General features: G+C 44.3%; 1 protein-coding gene across 1 annotated transcript in view; it reads right to left on the reverse strand.

The window, feature by feature from the left end:
- Window positions 1-11,612, reverse strand: part of LOC113007498 (titin-like) — a 175,495-nt gene extending 163,883 nt beyond the window's left edge. The window contains exons 1-12 of the mRNA XM_080290769.1: window positions 11,380-11,612; window positions 6,854-6,957; window positions 5,336-5,539; window positions 4,654-4,941; window positions 4,485-4,570; window positions 4,192-4,400; window positions 3,889-4,027; window positions 2,339-2,599; window positions 1,766-1,879; window positions 1,121-1,381; window positions 447-509; window positions 101-359 (exon numbers count right to left, since the gene is read on the reverse strand). Of these exons, the coding sequence (XP_080146895.1) occupies window positions 101-359; window positions 447-509; window positions 1,121-1,381; window positions 1,766-1,879; window positions 2,339-2,599; window positions 3,889-4,027; window positions 4,192-4,400; window positions 4,485-4,570; window positions 4,654-4,941; window positions 5,336-5,539; window positions 6,854-6,944 (1,975 nt within the window). The 5' untranslated portion in view covers window positions 6,945-6,957; window positions 11,380-11,612. The remainder of the gene's footprint in view (window positions 1-100; window positions 360-446; window positions 510-1,120; window positions 1,382-1,765; window positions 1,880-2,338; window positions 2,600-3,888; window positions 4,028-4,191; window positions 4,401-4,484; window positions 4,571-4,653; window positions 4,942-5,335; window positions 5,540-6,853; window positions 6,958-11,379) is intronic.
- Between the last annotated feature and the right edge of the window lie 1,475 nt (window positions 11,613-13,087).

Consider the following 13,087-nt stretch of genomic DNA (forward strand, 5'->3'; position numbering starts at 1 on the left):
TCTGCTGGACAGGCTGGGCATCGTTCCTCAGTATGTTACAGCATACTACGAAAGAAGATTACTTCCTGTGTGAGTGACACTGCATTCTGCTTGCACTGACCCTGGACAAGCAGGTAACAGGACGTGCTGACAGTTCCCGCCTCATTGGTAGCTGTGCAGGTGAAGCGGCCGCTGTCTTCAGCGAATGCTTCACGGATCACCAGTCTGGCAAATCCGTTCTCGTAGGTGATCTGGAAATCAATGGAGCTCTCAATCTTGTAGTCCTCTCTGAACCACATAATGATGGGGGTGGGATGACCGCTGATCTGGCACTCCAGGGTCACAGACTCGCCCTCGATCACATTTGTGTTCTTCAATCCCTGCACAAAAAAATATCACAACATCTTTACAAAAAGGTCTCTTTCCCTAAACAGTGTGGACATGTGATCTGAGGGCAGTCCACTCACAGAAATCAGCGTGGGAGGGACCACGGCACCACCGGCAGAAGGCACCGCAGCTGCCTCCACCACCTGTAAGATATTCACAGGTATGTTGGGAACATTAGGCTGAAAAACTACAGCAGCTATAGATCCCACACATGGACACAGTGACAGAAACAACCAACACACACACACACACGATGAAGAAGAGATAACATAGCACATATGATGGAGGGAAGGCTGGATGGGCTGCAGAGGTGAGAATGAGGTTGTCAATAGCATGGAGAAGCCAGTTAAAGTTTATTACAGGGATATTTAATTATGGATTTTCACAGAAATCAAGAAAACCATCAAGAGAAGTTGTAAAAACCAGAAGTATGACCTGTGTGCCACAACATTTTTCTTCAGCTGTTCTTTAGTCTAATAAATGGTGAAAATGTCAATGAAATCAGGAGCATTCAAACCCGGGGTAACTTCTGCCCTTTCAATCAGATTTTTCCAGGGTTCAAATAGAGGTTTTTCAGCCTGTGAACGAGGATCTAATCAGGCAGCTCATATTAGGATTTATCATCTTGAAAATATCTGATAAAATTCACGATACTTTGGCCAGCTGTTGGCAGCTAACGGATCGTATGGATCTTACATCCACATCAGGTTTTCTTGTCCTGTTTAGACCCAGCTCTCTGAGCTACATTACAAACCTGGGCTCCCCAGTCCTCATACATTCTCTCCATTCTGCCTGAGTACACCACCCCGGTCTGTAACTCAGAGCCAGAACGACTCTGATGTTTGTCAGTGAAGTGTTTGAACGGTGGTGGGATGGTCTCCAGCATCTCTCTGGTCTCTGCTACTCTGCGAGATGGACTGGGAGACTTGACAGGCTTGATGATCTTTCGAATAGTGGCAGAAGACGAGGATAACTCTTTGTGCAGAGTGGCCATGGCCGAGCCGGCGATGGAAACCTGACCGACCCAAAGAGGAAGAGCCACACCGTCATCAAGAAAATACTGTTGAGTCTTTTCTGAAATGTGTGTTAAACCACAGCACAGAGGAGCTATGGCACGTTAGTCTGATTAATGCTACAACAGGGTCAGATAGAGGGACTTTAATTAAGATGGATTAATAGGAGGTACCGGATCAATCAAGTTTATTAAATAAGGGGATGAAGCAAAAGAAGGTTAAGGGAGGATTGATTTAGTTATTTTATGGATAATATTTGATCACGTTGACACTGCATTAAAACACAAGTTTGCATTTCAGCCAATCAGCAGTTCAATAAGCTTGCCACAGCAACGGTCCTATCACATTATTATTGTCCACAGCTCGCCTGATGCTTCCTGTCTTACCTCACTGCTAGACTCGAGTTTTGGGACAGACACTTTAGAAACTGTGAATTGTGGAACTGGAGACGGGGTGAGACCAGTGTCCACACGGGAGGAGATTTCTGTCACTCCCTGAATCTGGAGCAACCAACACAACAAGAGTCAGAACCTCAGGAGGATTTTAAAATCTGCACAGTATATTTAGAAGATGACTATGTGATTATCAAGAGATTTGTGCTTCAAATGTCTTTTTTATGGTTGACTACGAGGTGACTTCACAGAGATGAATCGGTCATTATTCACCAAATAATTCAAACAAGACTTTGCCCAAAGACACATTTCATACATAATTAAATAATTGATCGGACATATGGACTGTTTTTTCTGAGATACTCTTTTTGTAATTGTGCAAAATCATTTTTTGTAACTTTTTCATTTTGATGGAAAATAAAACATCCATCTGTTCTCTTCAGCAAAAAGGGGGGGGGGGGGGGGCTGAGTAAAATACCAAAATAAAAAATAAATGAAAGAATTCAAATCTGCTGATAGTTTGGTCAAATCTCTTGGTAATCGTTGTTCACTGGAGGCCTAGCTAACCTGAGGCTGCAGCACGGCTGCTTCACGTGTAAACTCCTGAGCAGTAGAAAGCATGTGCCCACTTTGCACTCTTGTTGATGTCAAAGCAGCTTGATAGCTTTGATCAGCAGCCACGGCGGCTGCCTGCTGCCTTAAGTCCACCTCTACAGCCTCGTCCTCTTCAGCTCGACCCCCCTCGACAAGCGCGGGCTGACGGACACGAGCAAGGTCGACGGCAGCCACCACGGTGGCCACTGCCCCCGCTCTTTTCCCTCCCTCAGCCTGGAGACACAACAGATCTCAGGACATCCAGCACAGCGGTACAGAAACAGACAGGTTCATGGGGGAAATCACTTTGGTAAGTATCTCCATCCCCTCGTTCAAAGAAAAATACAGAGCTGGGAGAAAGACCTGATTTGCCCAAATTTGCATATAGACTGGGTTTAGTTAGCTCGACTCTGTTAACGCAGGTCTAAAACTCTGGGCTGGATGGTTGTCCAATAAACAAGAGGCTATTGAATGAGCTTCAGAGGTAGATCTTGGATTACGGGCAGAGCCAGATTAGCTGTCTCCCCAGCTTCCAGTTTTTTGCAAAGCTTAGCCTGACTCCAGTTATCCAAATGAGATAATGAGGTACTACGGTTTTTAAAGCCTGACCCATGCAAGCTTAAAGGTTTAAAGTCATTTGAAGACAGCACATTGGTTCATCTGTTTGTCAGCAGTAACATTAGCTGCAAAGAAAAGTGACAGCCACAATCTTGTGGCGACACAATAAAACAATAAGACCAGTCTTCTGAGTTAAGCTGAAGCGATCTCAGACACATCAGGAGGATGTGGTATCAGGAGGACATCAGGTATTCTGACAGCATCGTCAGCTGAACCGAGCCAGGCTTGCTCTCTACTGGAAACAGGTGCTAAAGTCTTGTGGTTAAACACAGAGGACACAGCTCTTTGAGGGTGTATTTTCCTCCTCTTCTGTGAGTAAAGATGTTGCTTCTTGGTTTTTAAAGTTTTCACATGTTTCCCCCCCTCACCGTATGAATCTGTGTGGGGCTGAAAGAAGTTACAGTCCCGCCCAGCCTGCAGAGATGTCCCATCCCTCATCATCCAGGGTAAAACGCACATCATCAGCTTCAGATGATTCTCTTTTCATTTCAAAGACCAAATGTTCAGACTGCTGTGTGATGCTGTGCCAATGATGTGAATATGAGCAGGGCAAACAATCAGGCACATTAGAACAAGGAACACATGGAAAAGAATTGGCTGTAAGGTGGAGGAAGGTGGATGGCAGGTTCTGTTTTTCAGAGTAAACCCATAATACCTTTAAACAAGGACCTGAAATCCACCGCAGAGGCTGTGAGACATGAACGTCACAAATAGAGAAGTGGAAGTAATATTTCATGACCAAACACAGTCAGGGAGCTGATGGTAACGCAGCTGAACCCGAAGAAGAGAGACTCAGGAATCTGGGAACCTCACGTTTCATTGAAAATGCCCATTTTTTGTGAAGTGTCTCCTGGAATGGTTTATCTGTGGATGGGAATATGTCGTGCTACCCCAGGGATGCTCACCTGTTTGACCATGGTGACCTGCTGCTCCCGGACCAACTGAGTGACAGTCCTGCCCTCGGCCACGTAGTCTTCCTGCTTCCAGGGCGGGAGGACGTCACCGGCGGCCTGCTTGTGTGCGGCGATAGGGGACGGGACTGCCCTGAAAGGTGAGACTGAGAGTTACACAGCTGCCCTGATTGGTTTATTCATCGAGCACACCGATCAGCAGATCTCTGTCAGTAATCATTCGCTGACTTCTTTCCATGTAAAAGTTACGAACAGGCAAATAACAGCCAGCGTTAACCCCTCCCAGACTCTACCCACCTGACAGGCGTGGGTGTGGGTGCCTTCACATGTCTGACAGGTGACGGTGACTGTTGCCGTCCCCCGGTCACCTTGGCCACCAGTGATGGCTGAGTTGGTGACTTGGATGTGGGTTTCGGAGGAACTCTGGGTGGAGTCTTGTGAGCCAGCTCTGCGCCCTCTATCTGCATCTCCATCATGGCGGAGGCCTGGAAACTGGCCTCCATCTTCTGGGGACGGACAGCAGAGTTCATGAAGTTAGATTAAGTATGAGTAAATTAGACAATCACACATTTCTTTGAGGATTTTTTTACCTTTTCTACTCTGGTGTGTCGGGTCTCTGAAATCTGGGCGGTTGAAATCAAGGTCTTTGTTTTCTTTGCTGGAACGGCTTCTTCGCCTGAAAATGTCTCTTCTTTAGTCTGTGTTTTTCATCAAAGCAATTTCCAAAAGGAAGAAGAAGCAGAGACGAACGGTTCTTACCCTGAACCAGCAGTTCGGCTGTGGAGGTGGCCCGTCCGCTGCTGTTGGTGGCTGTCACCGAATACGTCCCAGAATCCTCTGGGAAGGCTTCAGCAATCAGCAAGCTGTGCAGGTCTCCGTCCTGGATGATTCTGAAGTCGGTGGAGCTCTGGATCTCGGCCCCTTCTCTGTAGAATTTTACCCCAGGTGCGGGGATCCCGGTGACTCGAACATCCAGCCTCACCTGGCTGCCCTGTCTCACCGTGGAGCTCTGTAGTCTCTGAATGAAGCTCGGAGGCACCGTCTCCGCTGGAGAAGGAGGTACAGGTCGCTTTATATCAGCTGATCTCAGCATTTCGTTGTGCAAGTACACAATAAAATAAAGCCAGTTTATGACTTTTTAGAAAACTGAATTTTTAATAACAGTTTGTTTTCAGTTTGATTCAGACGGGTGTTAAAAATCAGCTCATGATGTTGCAACGTCTGCCGACCGTTATCCACTGCTGTTTATCCTTTGAGAACTCTGGATGGCAGCTAAATGATAACATATACACAAACAAACCTTCTTTACAATCTATAAATATCAAAATTTTAACATTAAAATTTGCTGTTCGTAGCAGCTTTTTTGAAAAGAAATGTATGGGAAATGTTCATGGAGCAGAAGTGCTTTAGTTTACCACTTGAAGTCCTCCTGTGAGCTCACCTGTAACTAAGAGTTCGGCTGTGCTTGTGGCTTGTCCAGCACCGTTGGTGGCTCTGACAGAAAATCGTCCGCTGTGCGCGGCGGTCACAGCAGGAATCCTCAGAACAGCGCGGCCATCGCTGAACGAGATCTGAACGCCGGGCAGAGCGGCAGCAGAAAGTACCTGGCCATCACGGAACCAGCTCACCTCAGGAACTGGAGAACCTGCAAAGAGATGCATGAGACTCTGTCGGAGAACCCACAAACCAACATGCACCAAAGGATCCGGGACTAAGACCTGAGCCACAAAGTCAGTGCTTTCAGTAAAACAGTGAGATTTTAATGCATAAAACAAAAATGTGAAAGGAAAAGCAAACGACGAACTAGTGGGAGAAACTTTATTAAGAGTTTAGCAAATTTTCATGTTCAACTTTTTATTTGAAATTTAAAAAAAATCATCTTTAAGATTAACGTTGTTCACATGAGGTTTTCAAATTGTTTAAAAATATAGAAACTGAAAATGTGACATTTATTTAGCTAAAGTAGAAATTAAACATTTTAAAACTGGGTGGATGGATTCAAAAATACAATTACTGTTTAAAATATACGAGAGCTTTAAAGGAAATAAGAACTAAGATCAATACAACAAAGAGTAATTCTTTTGAATCATGAGACCGTCAGTGAGATGAAGTCAGAGCAGAAAAACGTCACTATCAGGTTTGTTTTACCTGGTTAATCATGAAAGAATCAAGACTAAACTTCAGAAGCTTCATATGTTTCCTTCATGTGGCTTCATCGTTACCTAGCTCGACCTGCAGAGCCGTCCCTGTGTGACTGATTGCACCAGTCTGTCAGGAGAATAAAGGACGGCTGCTCTTATACTCACTGGTTAAACTTAGAACAAATGACATTTCTCCTTTTAAGTCAAGCAATCATTGGGTCAAAGCAACAAGAAGCAGACTGTTCTCCCCTCAAACACTGCCACCAATAGCAAGCAGCAATGCAGCAACCATCTCAGCTCCCTGTGGTTTGGGCTGTTTGGACTTAAAACAGAAAACTGAGGGAGAAAGGCTGAAGAGCCAATCAGGAGCTGTCTGTGTAAATGTTGGCACATGCTTCCCCTGAGTTCCTGAAAGGGAAAGGCATCTGCTGAAATTCTGTCAGCTTTATTTTTATCACAGGCATTGACTCCAACCTTCCAAATGTCAGAATGTCCCTGAAAGCAGCAGCAGCCTGTAAAAGCCTCGCTCGCCACGAGAAAAGAAAGAAAGGTGACGAGAACATTTACCCCTCAAAAGTCCATCATTTCTCTCTATAAATACAAAGAGTCCAGATATGAATGTTGCACAGTCTGCAGTGAACCTCTGTACCAGCTGCATGGCTTCAATGTCTAATATTTTTTATATGAACTTTAACATTATTTCTCTCCTTTCTAACTAATGAAGTCAAACATCTGCTCATTCTTTGTATCTCCAGTGTAAATACAACAGTGTCAAACATCGTCCTCTGCAGAACGTCACCATCACACGTTTCTCTTACCACTAACTTGAGCCTCGAACGTGGCGGCACTACCCTCCAGTGCCACGACGCTCTGTAGCGGCTGCGTGAACGTCGGCGCTTGAGTTGACATGATGATCGGCACCCTGGAACACAAACGAGGTGATCAGCCCAGAATAAAGAAAACAGCAGCAGGCTTTGGTTTCATTGGCAGAGAAACTGACAGATCAGCAGCAGGTGGAGCTAATTCTCCACCTGCTGCCACTAAACCAGTGCAGGAGTAGAGCAGCCACTAACAGCTGCAGATACAAACAAACCTGCAGCCTTTTTAATACGAATGAAAAAATCATCAGATTTTCACTTTATTGTTTCAGTCATTGCAGGACAAAAACGAGATTACAACATGTTTTTACAAATATGTAGATTTTATGGCTGCATGAGATCAATGCAGTGAGATGAAAGATGAATAAGTGCTGCCAGGCTGAGGATGCAGACTGGGTCAAAAGGTGTGGAGAACTGTGGGTGTAGCTGGGTGTAGCTGGGCGTGCAGAGCAGCGGAGGAACCAGAGTGGAACCTAATCTGAGCAAATACAGAGAGACGTGAGAGCAGAACAGCCAATCGGACGGCCTCAGGCTGGAGGCCGAGGTGGTGGAGCAGCAGATGGAGGCGAAGCTGCAGACGGAGGTGGAGCATTGTGGATGCTTCTTCTCATAATGTTGTTTCTCCAGAAAACTTCAATGATTCAGTTTCAGTTTAGCTGCTGTGTTATTTGTTGCAACCTGTGTTTACTAGTTTATTCGAATCCGTATTTTAACTTTATCTTCTGTGATCAAATTTAAAACTAATAAAACAAGTTTTATGTTAAATACTCGTTTTGTCAAATTTTACTTTCATTGAGATAAAATAAATGATTCATTCAGTCATTTCTTTCTTCTAGTGCTGATCGCTCATCCTATTCTTTATATCACTTCCTGTTTCCCACGCTGATGCTGACATCATCACGCTGCCTGCCTTCTGTGAACCAATCAGCTTCCATTCTCTGCTTTAAATCACAAACACGTGTTTTTCTGCTGCTTTTCTTGCTGTGTGATACATTTCTTTCCTGATAATGTACAAATGTCTCTGATATCCTACATGTGCATATCCAGATTGTTCGTTTGAACCTTTAGATTTCTTTAGTCTTCACACTGGACAGTCCACAGGTGAGTAAATGGTTGTGACGTGCACTTGGGTATGTTGGCTGTTATATTCTCTGTTCTCTCAGTCCTTTGATTGGCCGTGTTGTTGTGATGTCATAGCTTTGTGACGATGCTAAGGTGTAGCTGATCCCCCGCTGGGATGGTGCTGTAGATCCTGTGTTTATAGATGTAACCAACATATAACAGAAACACTTTTCTGATGTTAGTCGTTGTTTGCAAAGGTTGAAGAACATTCGTACACTTTCAGCTCCGTCCATCGGTCCACAGAGCCCGTCTGTGTCACAGGGCGAGAAAGCTCTGTCGCGTTAGAACCACAAAGGAAACGAGAACCTGTGAAAGCCCATCGAGACGGTCACCGACGCAGCAGCTACTGCGACTCATGCAGCACGCTCTGGGTGGAGACGTGTTAGATAACCACTGTGTGAAAGAGTCACTGACCAATCATGTGGCTGAAGTGACTCCTGTGAGGACGCCTCATCAGTCCTTCAGCAGGATGATGTAACAGTCAGGCAGAGCTGCTTCCTCTTAACAGTGAAACTGGTTTAATGATAACTAAGTACCGTCTGCGTGAGCACGCCGATGAACAAGCTGCGCGCTCACAGCAGTGTTCAAACGATCAGAGACGCTGACAAAGGGTTTCAAAGGCTCATCAGCGGCAGCATTAACTGACTATTATGATCTAAACACTGCACAAACTGGGAGTCCCCGTGCTGATAAACAGCTTAGGATAAACTATAGTATAGTTTATCCTAAGCTGCTGTAAATAACAGAGCAGAAGAAGAAATCCAGTTTTTACACTGAGGTGACCCAAACTCTGAGCTCTGCATTCAGAGTTGCACCTGCATGTCGTGCTTGCCTGGGTTGGTAGGAACACAGGATGCATTTGACTAATTGATGAAGTGATTAACTCTACTCGAGTTTGTGTTGAGGGACACATTTACATGTAGTTAAAAGCAGCTGGATGGAAATGTGCTGAGTGTCTCTGCAGCTTCACTCAGAGGTTTGAGTTTCAGAGCTGTGAGACAGGTGAGACGGACGGCGGCTATAAATGTCTGACGGGCGGCAGCAGCTGCAGGTTTGCACTTTTACAAAGAACATTTATGCTGCCGCTGACACAGAGATGAACAACATGACTCTGATTAGCATGCTGGAAAAAAACAAACTGATTTTAAATAGAAATAAAAGTTTCCCTGAAAATACAAAGTCTGATGAAAAACTCAAATGTGTTCTGGTGTGAACTGTTAAAGGTCCACTGACCAAACACTGATCATGTCCACTCTGCTGTGACCTCAGTGTGGACGTGGACCAGTTTGTCTTCATTGATATAAACAAATTCAATTCAACTTTATTTATACAGCACCAATCACAACAGCATTCAGCTGAAGGTGCTTCATACTGTAAACTCATCCATCATCTTCAACATTTAATTAGCTGTTTCCAAGTAATTATAACCATCAATCATCAGATCAGATCTAAAGCTGAGTCTGCTGTTTTAACTCTTTGGTTCCTGATTTTACTGCAGACTAAAAACCATAATAATAATAATAATAATAATAATAACAACGACGCATGTTATTAGTCAGTGCAGTGATGCAGTGGATCTTCTCACAGGTTCGTGATCTTTAAATAAATGGAGCTCGTTGTTGTTTCCACTTCATGTGACACAAACTCTTACAGGTGAAATGTGCTGTGGAGTGTTTTTATCCACCACATTGTTATTTAGACATGATTCTGTGTTTATGTTGATTTTGTTCTAAAATCTCTTCGTGGCAGAATTTGGACTGAAATGTTGATTAACACAAATCTTTGATTTTGCTGTGAAATCTTTTCAGACGAGTCACTGTGGGTTTTCCACGTTTGTCTCCACTCATGTTCTTATTTCAAGTTTCTTTCTCTCTGCACTCTGGTTTCATGTTGCTGACAAATAACCACGTTACATATTATTGAAGCGTTAAATTAAATGGTTCTGATTGTTGATTATTCGCTGTGGTTTTTGTAAAAAACAGAAACAAAGATGTTGTGCTTTCAAAAGCTTTTTCTGCCGTAATTAATTAAAAACATCTTTTGTTTTGTTTTTTTATTTTGTTACAATTTTATGAATTTAAAATTTAAAACCTCAATTTTCTCATCATAAAATGGAACCACATAACGTGTTGGTTATAATTATAAGTGTGATGAAATTAGTCAGTTTATTGATATTATGAGACTAAAGCTCGGGTAACATAAAGTCATTTTTATACTTTTTTGGCACAAACAGGCTTCCATACTTATCTGAGAATCAAACAGTCAAAGCTTTGATTCAAAGACAACTCCCATTGAAACCTTATAATGACAGGAATAAATGAAATCTTTCACCTGTAAAAGCAGCTTAATGACACTTCATGTAAATGTGACGATCAGATCAAAGACACGAACAAACATGAAGCCGTTTAAACGTCGTTCCTTTTGTGTCCACGATGCAGCTGCAGTAATCCTGGTTTAACGCTGGCTGCAGTCTAGCGTGCAGCTGTTTCTGCTGTCAGACAGTTATTTAAAAACCTTTACTGTCACATGGTTAACATCTCGAGTGTGACGTCGCATTTATTGACTTTGGACGCTCAATCACAGAAACCCTGTAAAAACGTACAGCTGGAGTCTGAGGACCAGTGTGAAGCTCCTTAAAGTAAGACTAAAAATCCTCCAGTGCTGTGAATCTGAAGTCTGTGGAAACAGGCTGAACCACTCTCACACCTCTTTAAGGAGCTGGTGATCAATAATCAGTTACTGGTGATTGATTTGTTCCTGCTCTCTGACTGTGACACTGAACGCCTCGCTGGGACAGCTGCTGCTCTTTTTCAGCGCTGTCAGCTGATTTCAGGCAGAGTTGTGAGTCTCTCACCTTCTCTGTGAACTTTCAGCACCTGATCAGCTGATCGCAGCCTTATCAACAATCAATACGAACACTTCGCTTCATCATAAGCCAAACAGGATCAGACCTGATAAACTCAGCCCATATTTACAGATCGAGCTGAGCGACAGATAAGGCAGTGGCCAAAAATATCCACCACCCCCTCCCCAACCTCGAGCAGCTTGATTGACAGACAGCATGTGGCGCATAGCTGGGGGTGAAGTGATAGCCCTGCTGCTGATTCCCTTAAAAAGCCATCAGCCGCCCAGCTGACAGTCCACTCTCATGCTATCAGCAGCTATTCTTGGCCTTCCTGGGGTCAGTGCACAGCCCGCTGAATAGGGCCAACCTGCAATCTGCACCCGAAAAACATCAAACCAACACAAAACCCAAACACAGTTCACCCAAACCCCGAGCCCTGACCCCCCAATCGCCGTAAACCCCACGAGTCAGCATCATTAGGGGACCGGCGAGTACTCACTTGTATCACAAGAGTGCCTGAAATGATGGGACGGAGCCCGTCAGAGCAACGAGCAACGGTCTCCTTATCCAGGAAGGTTTTTCCAGAAAAATCCAAGATGAGAACGGTCGAGCCTCGAAATATCCCCCGAAAAAAAACAAAACTACACAGAATAGAGGCCGTGTAGTTTTGCTTTCCCTCCTCGCAATCCCTCCACCCGAGGCGAGGTTGGGAATGCTCAAACTGCTCAGGAGGGCCCAGATGGTGCTTTAGGGTTTTATACCAGGGGGACAACCTGCATCATCAGAGCACCGACGCTCCCCATTGGCTGCTGAAACACTCAGGGGGCATGATGGGACATAGCAGCCATTTATGCACCCTGCAGCCTGTGAGGCTGCCCACCCCGATCCTCTGATTCGGATCAGGCTAAGAGTGTGTGACGGCAGCTCGTTCACACACACCTGAACCTCTGTGTTTTAAAGGAATCGCAGAGAACAAGTTCATCTGCAGACCCAGAGTCACTGAGAACTGCTGAGCAAAAGGAGGCAGAGGCTGTTCCTGTCAGTCAAAGCCCCCCTCCCACCGGCCGGCTGTTACAACACCCCAACAAACCCACGCTTCATATCTCAGGAGTCAGCGGAGCTCCTGGGGCTCATCCTGTGGATCAGAACCTTTCTGCTGCTTCATGGTTTGGTAGCAGAGTTTAGTAATGCAGCTGTCAGTCGTCCATCATTGTCCTAGCTTGACCTGGAGGTCAGTTAAGTCCACTAATGTAAGAAGTGATTTCGGTGACAGCACATTGTGTAAGTTGTGTATTGTTGCTCTTTATAGACACTTTCTGTTTGTCTGGATCAGTTTTCATGAAAATTTGGTTGCACCTAAATATTATTTACATTTTTTTTCAACATTTTGCTTTTTGACTTGTTGATTCCTGAAGGTAAAATCTGCCTTACTGAACTGTACACCTGAAGAGTGTCATGAGTCTCAATCTTGGTGAGTTTTTCCTGCTTTTATCAATCAGGTCATCCAGTGACAGATGGAAGCAGTGCTGGAATCTACTGCAGGAATGTCTTAAAGACATAAAGACCTGGATGGCCGCTAACTTTCTGCTTCTTAATTCAGATAAAACTGAGGTTATTGTACTCGGCCCTGAAAATCTTAGAAATATGGTATCTAAGCAGATTCTTACTCTGGATGGCATTACCTTGGCCTCCAGTAACACTGTGAGGAACCTTGGAGTCATTTTTGACCAGGACATGTCCTTCAACGCACATATTAAACAAATATGTAAGACTGCTTTCTTCCATTTGTGCAACATCTCTAAAGTTAGAAATATCCTGTCTCAGAGTGACGCTGAAAAACTAGTTCATGCATTTATTACTTCCAGGCTGGACGACTGTAATTCATTATTATCAGGAAGTCCTAAAAACTCCCTGAAAAGCCTTCAGCTAATCCAAAATGCTGCAGCAAGAGTCCTGACAGGGACTAGAAAGAGAGAGCAGATTTCTCCTGTTTTGGCTTCCTGTTAAATCCAGAATTCAAAATCCTGCTCCTCACATACAAGGTCTTAAATAATCAGGCCCCATCTGATCTTAATGACCTTGTAGTACCATATCACCCTATTAGAGCACTTCGCTCTCGCTCTGCAGGCCTACTTGTTGTTCCTAGAGTATTTAAAAGTAGAATGGGAGGCAGAGCCTTCAGTTTTCAGGCCCCTCTTCTGTGGAAC

The sequence above is a fragment of the Astatotilapia calliptera genome, chromosome 16, assembly GCF_964374335.1.
Source record: "Astatotilapia calliptera chromosome 16, fAstCal68.1, whole genome shotgun sequence".
Classification (NCBI taxonomy): Eukaryota; Metazoa; Chordata; class Actinopteri; order Cichliformes; family Cichlidae; genus Astatotilapia; species Astatotilapia calliptera.